At 32.2% G+C, this 17,285-nt stretch overlaps 1 protein-coding gene across 1 annotated transcript; it reads left to right on the forward strand.

Annotated features, from left to right (window-relative positions):
- Positions 1–793: 793 nt before the first annotated feature.
- Positions 794–15,358, forward strand: LOC141608965 (gibberellin 3-beta-dioxygenase 1-like). Its single transcript, XM_074428260.1, has 2 exons — positions 794–1,305; positions 14,326–15,358. Exons 1-2 carry the CDS (start codon positions 794–796, stop codon positions 14,891–14,893), a joined length of 1,080 nt encoding a protein of 359 aa, XP_074284361.1. The 3' UTR covers positions 14,894–15,358.
- Positions 15,359–17,285: the final 1,927 nt, after the last annotated feature.

Raw genomic sequence — 17,285 nt, forward strand, 5'->3', positions numbered from 1 at the left:
ACATTTTGAATCAATCCAGGTTATCTCAGTTCAAATTACTATAGAATCGGTTGGAATTATGTAGATCGCTTGAGAATTGGGTAACTTATGTCGAGTATAAGAAAGTTATGGCTAGGTTATATATTAATTTGGTACGTATCTAATTTGAGTGTTAAAATCCATCTATTCAAATCAGATTAATTTTATCAGGTCCATTATGATTCACCTACTCAAAGAACAAAATCATCCTTGATTGAAAGAGATCTTGCATGATTAATGATTTCATTCCATTATTGAGCTCACAGAATTGGGTACCTTCTTTTAGGCTCCTAATCTATTAAAATTAAAGTCTCACTGGTGCCTAAAAACAGATCACCTTCAAATTTCACCTTTACCTCAAAACAGACAAACCCACAATATACACATAAATTCTTGTTTAAGATGGATATTATCTGTCTTAAGTTTAAACGAATTAAATACATCTGTTTATGAGGTATAGGACAAAAGCAGAATGAATTGTGAAACGTAAAAGATTTGTCATATATACCTATGTGAGGTGATATTTGTGACCCGTTTTAAACTTAAAACGGATAGTGTCGTCTTAATATATCGGTGCTAAAAAAAAAAGTGAATTGACATTTGTCACCCATTTTGTCTTATTCTTATCATAATCAACCTTATATACTTCCAAATTTCACTAGACAATCACTTTAAAGTACTCTCTTTCAATCTTTCATACTAATAAAATCCCCCTTAAAACAAAACAAAAACAAATTAAGATTATAAACTTTCTTCATTGTTCTTGACATAAGTAATGGGAATTCTTACAGAAGCTTATAAACAACACCCAGTTGAGAACAAATTCATTACACCCATAGATTTTGCTTCTATCAAAGATATTCCTGAATCTCATGCATGGGTTGAAACTTCTCCACGCAAAATTTACAAAAATTCTACTAATAATAATAACAACAACAAAACTAATGAGGAATTAACCTCGATTCCCGTGATCGAACTCAATAATCCTTATGTAGTGGATCAAATTTTCCAAGCATGTGAAAATTGGGGTATGTTTCAAATAATTAATCATGGGATTTTAGGACAAACTTTGGAAAAAGTTGAACTAGAAGCTAAGAAACTATTTAACCTTCCAATAGAAGAAAAGATGAAGGTGTTAAGGTCGCCGGATGGCGCCACCGGCTACGGCAGCCCTAGGATTACACCCTTCTTTTCTAAATTAATGTGGTGTGAAGGGTTTACTATCATTGGAAATTCCTTGGTTGATCATGCAATGCAACTATGGCCTAATGATTATCAAGGGTTTTGGTGAGTATGTATATATATATATATGCATTTAGTTTACGAATTTATTAGGTACTTTAATCTCTTCATGCATCGTATTTCTTCAACTTATTATCTACGTTGTGCAAGCATTTTGAACTTATACGATTAAATTTGTTCTATTCAAAAATTTCAATTAAATTTTATTCGGAAATGTGCTTGTGATTTGGTGGTATGATGATAAATATCAATACTATTATACTTTCGTCTGAAGTTCACAAATATTATAAAATAACATAATCTCAATTTTCATTTAAAGTTTATTTAATTTAGTATGATGATACTAAAATATACTCCGTAGTAATGTAATGTGTAGTATTTTACTCAAAGGTAAATAAATGAAATTCATTGTGAGGAGTATTTTACTCAAAGGTAAATAAATGATTAAGACAGGGGAGTAATTTCTAATGTTAATTAATCTATTTTTTTTTTTTGATGACGAGGGGGTTGAGTTCCCCGGGCCCATGCATTCCAGCACCACCACATGGACCATGTAAGCCACCCCTTTTGGGGGTTGCAGTGGCCAAGTGATCATCGCTCCAGCTAGTAGTCGAACCCAGGACCTCTCAACTCCTACATTTCTGCAAGCTTCAGGGTTTAACCCGGCTACCACTGGACTAACACCACTTAGTTTGTTAATTAATCTATCAGTCTAAACTACTTTGCTTAAATACTAAAAGCATTTCTCTTTGAAACCCAATTAAGTCATATAAATTGACCGAGATCAGGAAATTAATTAAACTCGGCTATATATGATGCATCATGCAATCATTGTCAAAAAAAAATGATGCATCATGCATGCATGAAGTTTTTTATTCAACTAACTGCAAAGAATATCAAATAAGGAGAGTGTAAAGATGTAAGGTGAGATATAAAATTGGCATGCACGTCGTTGGATTATGGCATGTGAGGTACATGCATATTTCACACGTACACCATACAAGTGTGAAGTGTTCCTCTTACACTAATTAATAAACTAACTCATTTTAGCTAAGACGTACAAGTGTACATACATACTACTAGTATATAACAAATTAACATTCAACGCCAAGTCATATTTATTAAGCCAAAATTGGTTACATGTAATTTGCTCGTGTTAGTTGTGTATTGTAACTAGTATAAATCATGTACGAATGCGCGGTTTTTTACATAGAAATATTAAATAGAAAATTATACAACTGATATTTAACTCAATTTGAAATTTAATTATAAAATTTATTATTATTGATGTTTTGTATTAATTGGTGGAAAAGGAAAAATTCAGTATAATTCAGTTGTAAATATAATATAATGAAAGCCCAATTACAGATATGATATAATAAAAACTCAATTATAAATATGATATAATGAAAGCCCAACTATAGCGAAATTGATTTACGCGGGAAAATTTGGGAGATCTCTTATTCTTTTAATATAAGGGAGAAGGGAGATGGCTAATTCTCATTATACTAGACGGATTATTTTTGCAAAGTTTTTAAACAGTCTTATGTGATTATTTTTATGTTAAAATGTGATCATTTAACGATAATGTTTATTATTAACATAATTTTTGTCAAAATGTATCACATTTGATCCGTCTAAAAACTTTTTAACGAAAATAAACGTAGGAAGGAAGACGTTTTGACGTCGGAGAACTTTGTTTAGTACGGAGTACTACTATATTCCCAATTTTAATGATTATGTCCCGAGAATGGAGGGCCCAATGCCCATTACCACCATTCTTAGCATACCCCTTCCCTCTCTCCCAAAATCTGACTTCATTACCACCTCTCTTGCCCCAAAGAACAAATTCTCTGTTGGTACTACCTACTCCTTCCTCCTCGATACCCCACCCCCTTCTCTTCCCCCCTTCTCCCCTGATCTCTTTTGGCTTTGGGACTCCCCAACCTTGCCTAAAATTAAAGCCTTCCTTTGGCTTGCCTGGTGGGATAAACTCCCACATAACCACACCCTCCATGTTCGCTCCATTATTGCCTCTCCTAGGTGCACTCTCTGCGCTAGCCCCTCCATCCCCGAGTCTACCCTCCATGTCCTTCGGATCGCGATTTTGCCTCTTCCACTTGGTCCCATTTTAATGTCAAACACTCTTTCTTTCTCGATGATCTCCAACACTGGATCTTTGAGAATTGTACTGCTCCCGGTACTTGGCCTACCCTCTTCTCCTTCATCGTGTGGCGTCTTTGGACAAGACGCTGCGATACCATGCTCTCTCTTACGCCTTCTCCTCTTCTCCCTCCCTTTTGTAATTCCATTTTGTCCCAGGCGGCCTCTTGGAGTGCCGCCAACTCCGGATCCCCCTCTACCACACCCACTAGCCCTCCTGTCTCTGCCTTTCGCTTTCCTTGTAGTCCGGCCCCCGCCGCAACATTGGTGTAAGATCAATGTAGATGCGGCCTTTTCCCCCTCCTCCTTGGTCTCTTGTTTTGGGTGTGTTGTTAGGGATCCTGTTGGTTCTTGGGTGCACGGGTGGTCCAGCCGGTGTTTTGCTACTACCCCTTTTATTAGTGAGGTCCTTGCTATTAGAGAAGGGAGCCGTTTTGCAGTGTTGTCCATGGATAAATTTGTGATTGCTTCTGATTGTATTAATGCTATCAATGCTATCTTGAGCCCGGCCTCTCCCTGCGGGCCCTTTGCTAACATTATTATTGAGTGTAGGGAACTATTACAGGCCTCACCAGATTTGAAGCTTGTGTTTGAGAAGAGATCGGCTAACAAAGTTGCGGATGCCCTAGCCAACTTCTCCGCGGCGGATGATAGTCCTTCTAGTGGTTGTTTTAGTTGGGATCATGCCCCTTCTTTTGTTACAAACTTATGTATGCTTGACTTTTTAGAGGCTTGTACGCCTCTTAATCCCGACCCCCCTCCTTGATGTACTTGAACTTTGGTTTTCTATTTTAATTTAATGCTCATTTTCGACCAAAAAAAAAAATGATTATGTCCCACTATTTTTTTCCTTCTTCAGTCTCACACTCTCACATCATATAGTCTCATTTCTAGGCAGAATAATCTTTTTTTGTTTTTTTGTTTTTGTAATGCCACCAACTTTCATATTTAACTCGACCCATATGTTTCAAAAGTGGCCGAAAATTTCTCGGTTAACATGATTACAAATTCTCATTGTCCCTCTTACAATATGCAAGTGGCAAATTAAGTGGAAATTAAATAGAGCACTCCCTTGTCCTCTCACTTGTGATATTGTGAGAGAGACATTATTCGTCTTAAGCCTGTGATGGATAGTGCACGCCTTCTATGAGACATGCAGTAATATGATATACTTCCATTTTGACCTGGCCATCGGTATGACTTGGCCCGATCAACCCGTGCTATCTGACCGTAATTTCTCTGGAACGGTTGGCCCTTAATAGGCTTGTGCGGGCCCGATCCTGAACCGGGCCTATTTAAGGCTCAGGAAAAGTGAGCTTGATCCATTTGGATGTCCGCTTGAGCTCGCTTCTAGAACCGTGTAGGGTAACCTGATACGACCCAGGTATCCTTTGTTGAATTGAGCAGTTGAGTAATGACTACGCTTCCCCAATTCAAACACTATACAACCAATTATTGTACAACGGGTGGTGTAATTTATGTGATTTATAATAAAGTTTAAAATTTTATCTATTTAAACATTAAAAAGTTCAAAAATAATATATATATATATATATATATATATATATATATATATATATATATATATATATATATATATATATATATATGCTCAATTAGATGTAGATTGGTTATACAATAGCATCATACAACTGAAAGTATAATCCTATACGTGCTTCTTTGCAAGTATAGTTGTTGGTCCCTTTTTTTTTCTCATCCTATGCTTTCGTATAAGGTCCTGTTCTTTTGAACTTAAAGTCACTTAATTTAAGTTCACTTCAGATCCTATAAGTTCAGATCAGATCCTATAAGTTTAGTTCAGATCCTATAAGTTCAGTTCAGTTCAAATCCTATAAGTTCAGTTCAGATCCTATAAGTTCAGTTCAGTTCAGATTCTATAAGTTCAGTTCAGTTCAGATCTTATAAGTTCAGATCCTATAAATTCAGTTTAGAAAAGTTATATACAAAGTATTATTTTTAAAAACCGACGCAGAAACATTTGACATTATTAATTATTCGATACATATATACATTATTATTTTTAAAGCAAAATTATCACTCTTCTCATTATTTTTTATCGTAATGTAACCGTAGTATAATGTATTAACAAACCAATGTATATAAAGCAAAAAAATATTATTATTTTACCTTGTGTTTTAGACTATATTTTTTTATCAGTGTTCTCTCTTGGTTGCCCACTAATTTCTTATAAAAAATTATTTAATCTCAATAAAAGTTTGCGTTTATTTTTATAATAATAATAATAATAATAATAATAATAATAATAATAATAATAATAATAATAATAATAATAATAATAATAATAATAAAAGTTGCGTTTTTATAAAAATAAAATAAAAAATAATAATAAAAATAAAAATAACAATCAGAACAAGAACAATGATGATGATAACAACAACAACAACAACAACAACAACAACAACAACAACAACAACAACAACAATAATAATAATAATAATAATATTTAAGTTAATTTAAATTCGGATCGTGTAAGTTCAGTTCAGATCCTCTAAGGTAAGTTCAGATCTTATAAGTTCAGTTCAGTTCAGATCCTATAAATTCAGTTCAGTTCAGATCTTATAAGTTCAGTTCAGATCTTATAAGTTCAGTTCAGTTTAGATCCTATAAGTTCAGTTCAGATCCTATAAGTTCAGTTCAGTTCAGTTCAGATCCTATAAATTCAGTTCAGATCCTATAAGTTCAGTTCAGATCAATTCAGATCCTATAAGTTCAGTTCAGTTTAGATCAAATCCGTTTCAATCCAAAAGAACAGGGTCTAAATTACCCTTTCATTCTAACACTAATCTATCCACAATCTCCCAGTTCTCTAATTTATTGTATATTTCTACACTCTTCAATATAATATCTTAAATCTCCAAGCATAATTCTCTAATCATATATTATATATCATATATTATACTAAAGCAACAACCGTATACCTAAGTTGCACGGACACTCCTCCTAATCAGCGTTCCCGTGTCGGACACCCGTGTCAGACACGACACTCGTCGGACACACGTCAAAACGTGTTGGACACTTGTAAAGTCGTGTCTAACTTTCATCTTTTATTTGGGCACGCGTCTGACACGTGTCCATGGTATTTAGACACACCTCTAAACGGAATCAAGTTGAATTTAAGGTAAATAGCGAGAATTGTTATATGGTTGAATTTGGTTGGGAAATAAGCTGAATTGGAGACAAATGATGTTCTTTAGACTAGTAATGAGATGTTGAAATAGATTGATTATAAGTTGGTTTTTGGTTTTGGAAATGAGAATGAGTTATAATTAACGTAAGTTTTACTTTCACTTATTTAAATTTAATATTCAATACTTTTCCAAAAATAAAATCACACATATATAACTATAAAATATATATTTTATTAAATTTAAATGACGTGTCCCGTATCCTAAATTTCATAGGATGTCATGTCACGTGTCCATGTCGTGTCAGTGTCCGTGTCCATGTCCGTTTTAGTGCAACCTAGCCGCATACCTCATTGATCGCCACGTGTCATCGCCACATGTCATTCCCAGAAAAAATAGATAATTATTAATTACTAGTTAATATTAAATATTATATTATTCATCAAAATAATAATTATAATTATGTTAATTTTTTAAACACAATTTAAACCTTAATAAATTTGGAAACAATCCATAATTTTTCACAATCTTGATATTCAGTAACAAATCAATTTATTTTTTAAAAACGTTTCCTCTAATACGGCACAAGATTTTCTTAGGAATAATTGTGTAGTCCCCAAAATTAGCAATCTTTAACAATAAGAGAATATTTATTATTTTGGAAACAAATATTGCACGTTATTTTTTGCCATCTTCTACCCTAATTCCAAAATATTTTCACCAATATCACCAGTAATATTAGGATTTGGATTCTCTGTTATAGATCAAGTAATTGTTGCTCTTAATCACTTTGTTACTATGAAAAATAATCTAATATGTGTGTGGATTTTCCAATGTCATTCATATGGGCACCTCGATCTAAAGGGCGAGATGATTCAGTATATACTCGATAAAGTAAGATGACAGATTTTATTATGGAACCAAAATGATAAGACGTGAAAATAGGTGAGTCTTTTGACTTACATTTTACTCTATTTTGTAGTTATATTATTAGGATATACTTCGTAGTTCTTATTATTTAGTCTTTATAAAGTTCATTTTCACGCACAAGTTTATTTCATATTAGTATCATTCGACATTGTTAGGCAAGTCTTCTTCAAAAGTTTTTTTTTTAAAATCAAATGTTGCGGATCGTTATTCACTCTATTATTTACCATTTGATTTATGGCACAATCATATTTGAGGCCTAAATTTTTTTACATAAAAATAGACTGACATCCAATTACTCATTTCCTAATACATATTTTAAGTCGTCATATATAAATTAAGATATTATTTCTTTTTTATGGGTTAAGTTAGGTATTATTTAAATTGATTATTCTTATACTTATTTACACAAAAGTATGGGTATATTATTGAATGTAAAATTCTTTTTAAAGTGCCTAATTTATTTATTTTCTCAAAAAGTAGAGACGAGTTAAAAATTAAGTTTTTTTTGGGTTATAGACATATTTCATATACTACCCCATCGTATTATTTTATATATTCATTTACGTAGCTGTAGTACAAAGTAATATTTTCTTAAATTTATCATGGGGTACTCATTGATTTTTGCTTTGATTTCTGAAGAGTAGTGGTTCATAAGTGTACGAGTTTGTTACAAAAAATGGAGCAAACTCTTTGGCCAACCGAATACCTCTTCGCGAGAGCACACGCGACGAGTGGGCTATACACTATTGTCGACGATGGACACCCCGATTTACACCAAAAAATTTGATTTAATTGTTATTAAATTCAACTACCCCACCAGTTTGTCTTTGTACCCTTAAAAATTGATTACTCCGTGATTCTCAATAATTCCAATTCGATCCTACCATTATTTAGTATGGTCTTACTATGCAAAGAACCCATGATCCATCCTAATCCTAAGTAATATCTTACAATTCAATTTATTTTAAAAAAATTAGTTGCAGAATCCTAAAACAAACCTATTTATTTCTATAGATAGTCCTAATATAAATAATTTTCCCTATTTTTGTTACAATTATTATATAGGTATAGACCGTATGTTACATACGTCGATGATGTTAATAAAGGTGATAAACAATCTGAGTTGGGCTTTAGGTTTTTTCTCTAGAAGTAGAAAAGCTTGATGTTAGTAAAATTAATAGTGGTGATGAAAAAAAGCGTATATGTTACTTTATTTGATAATATAATATACTCCCTCTGTCCCGGGTGTTCGTTGTCCTTTTTTCATATTGGGTGTCTTAATCAATTGTTGTCCTTTCTATTTTAAGATTTAACTTATGAGCAATTTGATCATTCACAGTCAATTTATATTCCACATGTCATTTAGTAATTGGTCCTCTCCTTTTTCCTTGGTCTTTGTGCCAAAATCAAATGACAACAATTGACCGGGACAGAGGGAATAATTATAAGATGTACGGAAATAAGATTTTATATGGAGTCGTGTGGGATAAATTAGGATAAGATATTATTTAACAGAGATATATTGGAAAAGAATATTAATAGAACATACTCCCTCATATTCAATATAAACCTCCCTATTTTTTTTTTCGTCTATTCACAATTTCCCTATTTTTGATAAGTGTTTGTGTGGCCTAAATTTAATTTGTGTGGTCCAAATTTATTTATATGGTGGGATAATGTGTTTCCTTAATTTTTGTGGCAAAATAAAATGGGAAGTTTATTGTGAATAGGAGGGAGTATTTGATAAGATTAGGTCTACTTCAATCCTAAAGTCAAAAATACATTTTACCGATAATACTTACTACACATGAATCTCCCTAATATGGAAGTGACTTAGTGACCCACAAAAGTTGAACATAATTATCAAAAGTATTCGGTTATTATAAGATGTATGACAGCCTCACACACAAATATGCACAATTTTATCACACGTATTCGTATTAAGATAAAAACAAGTCAAATAACGCACCATTTATAGATAGGACAAGGTTTTAACAAATTTTGACTTTTGTCTCACCTATTTTATCTGGCCTATTTTAATTTAAGACGGGTATGTTACAAATCTACAATTAAGCAAATACAATTTGGAATGGGACGTGCTAAATCTCACACAACTAATTACTCAATCCTGCGCACTTTTTCCGATATTTCCAAATTTACCCCCACATTTGTTACACACATTCACACAAATACAACACTAAAAGAAAAATAAGAAAATTTTACCCTTCTTATCTCTAAACCACAAGCCGACCCTCTATCCACCCTACCATCCGACCGGTGACAGAGAACACAGAAGGTCGACGGCGGTGAAGAAGGGGAAAAGAGAATGGCCATAACGGAGAAGGCAGGGAGAAGGAAATCGACTGCGACAAAGAAGGGAAAGGGGGAAGGAGGTCGACGACGTTAATGGTTGAGGATATAAGGTGTTAGGTCGATGACGGCCTTAGGGGGTTTGTCGGCGGTGCCACGATGGGCAGTGGATTATCGGGGCTGGTTATTGTGGCGGTGTTTGGTATTAATTAATTAATTATTATTATTATTATTATTATTATTATTATTATTATTATTATTATTATTATTATTATTTTTATTATTATTATTATTATAAACCGGTATTTTTATTAATAACTATCAAAATCAAAATTATTATCATTATTATTATTAAATGAATAAATTTTATGAAAATAATTGTGAGAAAATGAATTAAAAATCCAAAAAATTAAAAATTGTCAAGTTGATTAGGTTTTAAGAGGAAGAAAAGGGAAAAACTTCTTTTCTAATTCATTTAAAGATGAAGTATAGTCTTGGAAATCAAGAGTTAAAGTGTGTTGGATATACTAAATCGCGTGTAGGATTTAGCAATTGTGATTTGTGATTGTAGAGAGATTTAATCTATGGTGGTTAAATAAGGCAGTCAAATGAGCTATACAAATGATTTTGTAAAGAAACACACTAATGAAATTCATAGCTGTTGCTAAAATGTCTAAGTTCTTTTACATTTATCGAAATGATTATGAATAGTTTATGTAAGGTAATTACTCACGATGAAAATGAGTAATAGGTTGATTTATTTTAATGAAAATACTCTTACATAATTACACTTCCACTATGAGTACTTGCTTCAAATGACCCAATTTACGTATTTTAAGTAATACTCCGTATTAGCAAAAAGAATCACGCCATTATTTACTTTTCAAAAGTTTCATCTATAGTGTACGAGTACTAATGAATTAACCTTATATTATCACTCCAAAAGCCATGTATGTAAGATTTACTTAGATTAATACTCTGCGTTGCCACCCGTGCAGTGCACGGGGTTCAAAAAACTAGTTCTTAGTAAATCTATTAAGTTTATACTTTACTTAGTCTCCCCGTCTTATTCATTTGTTTACCTTTTTCTATTCTTTCTAGGAAGTATTTTAATCAATAGCAAAGAAACATTTGAGACAGAAGAAGTATATATTAACGGACAATATTATAGATATAGGAGCATATAAATCAAACGGGTAGTTATTACTAATTTATCGACACGTTTGTCAAAAAAAAAAAATTATCGACTTTATTTTTTACAACTATGCACCTTTCATCACATTTGTTTTTGTTAAATTAAATAAAAACTAACAATCAAAAGGAATTAGCATAAAAAAAAAAGAGCACATACTCAATTACTCAAAACTAACAATCAAAAGGAATTAGCATAAAAAAAAAAGAGCACATACTCAATTACTCCTTATCTTGATCTCACTGCATTTGTTGCTGCTATTTTTATTACAAAAGTGTTGGATCATCATTGAAACTTTTATCATTTTTGTCTTATCTGGTAGTAGTGAAATTGGCAAACTTGACTTGTTAAACAAACATGAATTATATTAACTCACTAGTTTTAGTCCGTGCAAAAAATGCACGGATTTGACATATATTATTCTCAAATAATAATACAATAATTTAATATATAGTGTCAATAATGATAAGACTATGTTACAAATTATGCTTTGGATATAATTTCACGTGATTGAATATTAAAAATACTTTTAAATTCAAAAGTATCGAAAATAAATGATGCATAATTATTATTTAAATGTTTGTGACATGTTGATATAAGTCGTTATGTAAATTAATACTTATAAGCCCAAAGTAAAATGAACCATAATCTGAACACCCATAATGAAAACCTAAACCCACAAAAATCAATATATATATATATATAAGTATTCATGACCCCAAATAATTAAACTAAGCATAAATAAACCCTAAACTAACCAATCATAATGAAAATCCAAACCCACCCCACTTTAATGCTTACGGAGTACATTTTTTTATATCAGAATCAATTTACTCACTTTCTCCTTCCCGTCTCCTAGCTCCCTCTGCCTACCCATCTCACGCTTACTTTCCTTTCATTTTTTTTCAATTTTCAATTTTCACTAAATCTAATCATCTCATTTTTTTCACAATTATCTACCTTCATCATCCATCTCTAATTTTTGTTCTATTTTTTTAGCACCATATGCGATTTACATAAAAAAGAACTTCAATAATTATTATAGATTCATGTAAGTATGCTACAATCAAATATCTGAGTATTTTTTAAATTTAAATTAACTATTTACTCTCAGTTGTTTTATAAATCGATTTTTCACAATTATATTTTCTGTTGTTTAGTAAATCGATTTTTCACAATAATAAATCATTTGCATGTGATATTTAGTAAATATATTTTCTATTTAATGCTTCATATTAGTAGATGTTATATTCTGCTAGAATTTTCAAACACTACTACGGAGTATCCTATTACTTTTTTGATAATATTGTTATTTTTAATGTCATTTATCTTTTAAATTTTTTTGTTACAAATATTCCTTATAATTATTTTGGAAACAATAACTACAAAAGATTTTTTTTTAGAATTATTTATTTCGATCAATAGTCAGATATGATAATTTATTTTATAAATATATATCATGATTTTATAAAGAACAAAAATAAATGTTCAGTTATTGGATTTTTTTTCTATTTTTATCAGATTATTTTTTTAAATTGACTAATTATTTAAGATATTTTTATTTATTATTTGAAACATTTTATCTTTTTCGATTTAAAAAAAAAAGTCAATTTGTATGTACTTCATTTTTATTTCAATAATAAATAATTTAATACTTACTTCTTGTATATATATATATATATATATATATATATATATATATATATATATATATATATATATATATATATATATCAAACTTTTAAATGATTTTTTTTTTCAATTTCTGGATTCAGTTTTAATTATCCATTTTTTATGTTAGAAATTAAATCGAGGAAGTAATAATAAAACTATAAAAGTATAATGGAGTGTAACATATTTACTTGATAAAAATATGATAGACTAATTAAATATGTACATAGAACATCGGGGGCCCTACCTAAAAAAAAAAGAAAATCATTCTCCTAAAATCAAGGAACCAATAGGATTGCTTAAATGGCTTTAGCTTTTATAGATAGAGGATTCTAATTACACGTTCCAATAAGTTTTAACTTTTTGTTATTCCAAAAAGTTTTCCACCAATGCCTCCCACCACCCCATTATCACAAATTCTTGTTTCAGACCGTCACTATCCGTCTTAAACTTAAGACGGATAGTGGTCTCTCACACAAATGCAAATGGGAGGCAAGTGGGTGGGAAATGGATATACCCACTTGCCTCCCACTTGCATTTGTGTGAGAGGCCACTATCCGTCTTAAGCTTAAGACGGATAGTGACGGTCTTAAGCAAGACGGACTGCCCCATTATATGTACCATCAAGGCATCACCCAACGAATTCTGATTTAAGACATCTATACCCGTCTTAAACTTAAGACGAGTCAAACATTAAAACAAAAGTCGTATACACAAGTAAAAATAACCGACTTTTCCACATGTGAGATGAAAATTGACCTGCTTTAATATTCAGACAATAACACATTGTTTACGACATTATGTAATTTGTCTTATTTGCACATATTAAGGGAGACTAACTCCGTATTAACACGATTTACATTTCTCTCTCTCAAAAAACTCTCTCTAAAAAATCCTAGCCTCCAACAAGTTATACAGGGGCTCCCATCGATTATCAATCGATCGATGGTAAGCCCCAAAATTATTTCAAATTTTAATCAATAGTATGCATACCTATCTTCTATTCAATAAAAGTCTCCCTCTTGGTGAAAATTGTTTTTCCGTCCCTTTTTTCGGGGGTTTTCTATTTATTCGTGGTTTTAGTTTCATCAGTAATATAGTCAAGAGTAGTTCGTTGATGATTTGCAGCGTGTTCTTTGAAAGGGTAAAGGTGATTTGTCAACGATCTTTGGAACCAGTTAGAGGAAAATTTTATCTCATAAATCAAACGAAGGATCCCCTCAAAAGCTACATGAAGATAACGATAATAGGACGAGCCGAATTGTCAAATGCTGTTTTGAGGTCCCTATTTTATAAGAAAATTATTTTTCTTTGGTTTTCATTAGATTTATTTTCGCTTATGCTTATTCTTTGTAAGTGCCGTATAACGTTTTATTAATGAATTGTTTTAAAAAAAAAAAAAAAAAAAAAAAAAAACCTCCATATTAACACAATTACACAAATGGATACAAGTATTAGATAAACTTAGGGACATAATTTGACTTTGCTTATAAAACCTTGTCTTATTCCTTATAAAAAAAAAGGTATGACATCTATGGAATTATGGCAAAGAATTTCAGTACCATCATACGCATATATTCTACTAATAATTTGTAAAAATATTTTATTGTTGTCTATTTTGTATGTGTTTAGTGATGTAATGGAAAAATATGAAGCACAATTGAAGCTCTTAGCAGACAAACTAATGGGCTTCATGCTCAAGTCACTCAACATACCCAAATCCGAAATGAATTGGGTCAAGCAGGACCCGAATAACATCTCCACAGCCTTGCAACTAAACTCATATCCATCATGCCCTGATCCGACCCGTACAATGGGCCTAGCCGAACACACCGATACCTTCCTCTTCACTATCCTTCACCAAACAGGCAACGCAAGTGGGCTTCAAGTGTACAAGGACGGACTCGGTTGGGTCTCAGTTGACCCTGTTCCGGGTGCCCTAGTTGTAAATGTAGGGGACCTATTGCACATCATTTCTAATGGAAGGTTCCCAAGTGTGGTTCATAGGGCAGTGGTGAATAATGAGAAACAAAGGATGTCAATGGCTTATTTTTATGGACCTCCATTGGACTACATTGTCGCTCCTTTTGTGGGCTATTCAGGTTGTGAAAGCCCATGCTTCGAGTCCATGACCGTGAAGGAATATGTGAGCATCAAGTCCAAGCTTCTCGATTCCGCACTCTCGTCAATTACAAAGTGAGATTATCGGGAAGACAAATTCGTGTGTTAAGCAACTTTAGAAATACTATCTATCAAGTTGTAGACCAACTCTAGTAACTTGTTAATGTGACGAAACTGGTTGCGTAGTAAATTCACAGGTTAACGAAATCCTATAATCACATCAAATATAAGCTAATCATCAAATTATTAATCAACGTAAACCTTTTTATTTTTTTACATCAAAGAGGCACAAGACAAATACTATACAAAGAGATTGGATTGGAAGCTCCAATCCAATCCATCCATCGTAAGCTAGATCGTACTGCTAGGTTTGGAGTTAGGACCTCTTCGGTAATAGTTTATGTTTATCGAGTCATCAGATCTTGATTGGTGAATAGCAGCTCGTTAGTTTCGTATATTTAGTGTAAAAAAAGAACAAAGTTCACTTACCATTGGTGACAATCTATTCTAATTAGGAACGTGCAAGACAGGAGTTAAGATAAGAAGAAACAATACTTACCGTATGAGGTGGCACTGCAAGAGACGCGATAGATTCTAGAGTGTCAAGATACAGCTCAGGCCCGGCCCTAGGGGGTGTCATGAGGGCATTTGCCTAGGGCCCAACCTTGGAAGGGGCTCAATATGAAAAAAAAAAAAAAAAACCCTCAAAACTCAGAATCTGCTTTAGTGCCCCTGCTCCTAGGTATGTAATCTTCAATTCCTATGTACAATCAATTTTCTCAAAATCTTATCCATTTCACCATCTTTGTCTTCAATTCCTTTGTACACAATCAATTTTCTTCAATTCCAAAGCAAATTCATTTCAGATTTTCCATTAATTTGGCTAATTCCTACGCCAGACAGTGACAAAAGAATAGAAGGGGGGCGACCTAAGAAGATGCGATTGATGATCGGAATGGTGGTGTCGAACCGTCGACTATAGAGGAAGTGGTGCAGAGGAGGCAGGAGTTTAATGGGGAGTTTTGTGCTTGGTTTTTAGGTTTTCAATTGTTCTTTTTAGTCGTGTTGGTATGCTAATATGGAGTAACTTGTTTCTTTTGTTGGGCTATCTTTTCCTATTAAGCCCGTCATATGCTATAGAACGGGCTTATAGAAGAGTAGTTTTTTTTTTTATATGTTGATTTGGGTCTTAGACTCTTAGCCATAATTTTTATTCTATTTTTATTCTAAGTTATTTACCAAGATATTAATTGTATGTATATTTATTTGAAACTTTGTATATTTTAAAGAAAAATTCAAACTAAAACATTATTTATTTAAAAAATTGTAGTGTGTATAACAAGAAACATTATTAAGGTTTTCGATATTTTTTTACGCTAAATAAAATTATTTAGAGGAAATTTTTTTAAAAAAAAATTCAAGCCAAAATAATTTATTGGGGAAAAAAATTGTTCCCCATGCCTCAAATTCTACTTCCGCCACTGAACATACATTCTATTTTTTTAAAGGGCCCCAATTCACGATTTTGCCTAGGGTTCCGAGAAGTCTAGGACCGGGCCTGATACAGCTCACCCATGATAAAGGCACATGTGAGTATCCCACATTGGATAAAGAGGAGAGAGTTGTCTATCATATAAACTAAGGAGTTACTCCACCCATTGCCAATTGATTTTGGGATAGAACCTCCATGGACTTATAAGCCGGACTCACATGGAAGCTGGTTCAAAATCAACCTCGCTCAAAGTAAATCAGCATGGAAACTCCCTAAAAATGGCCGAATTCAATGTTAGAGCAATAGGAATAGTGGTTTTTATTCTTCCCAATAAACATGACTTTGAAAATTGTGAATACTAATTACATATTTACTATTTTCCATTTAAGAAATAAGTTTTTAAACATTAGAATTAATGAAATGTGACATGACATGATAAGAACTTTATGTAGAGTTCTTTTATTGCTATGTCTCTTAAGAGACAATTGTTACTTGAAAATAACCTACAAAAATTCCAATTAATCACGAATCCATTTCTACAATTATCCATTACTTGATCCATTTCACATAATTAGTTAGCCTTGTTCTTCACAATTTCTTCAAACATAAATTAGTTTTAAATTGCTCAATTGAATGATAAAAATCAATAATTACCATAGAATCATCCTCAAAAATCAAAAAGTATAAATATATAGCGAGGATTACAAATTGTCAGCGGATGCAAAGAAGTTCCAGAAGGTATCAAAGTTGACTCGGTGGATTCTACGCGGAATCTGTCATATTCGTCTTCGTCTTCGTCTTCAACGGCTATCATACCGCTTTTCTTATTTCGTTTGTTTGTTTTAACTTTTTGGGAACGTTGTACTCTAGTTTCTATCACAAAATCTCAATTTAGACATATATTGTCTGTCTAAAGTTGTAAACGGATTAAATATATCACTATTTTTATAATAAGACAAATAACAAGTAGGATGGTGGG

Source organism: Silene latifolia, chromosome 10 (assembly GCF_048544455.1).
Source record: "Silene latifolia isolate original U9 population chromosome 10, ASM4854445v1, whole genome shotgun sequence".
NCBI lineage: Eukaryota > Viridiplantae > Streptophyta > Magnoliopsida > Caryophyllales > Caryophyllaceae > Silene > Silene latifolia.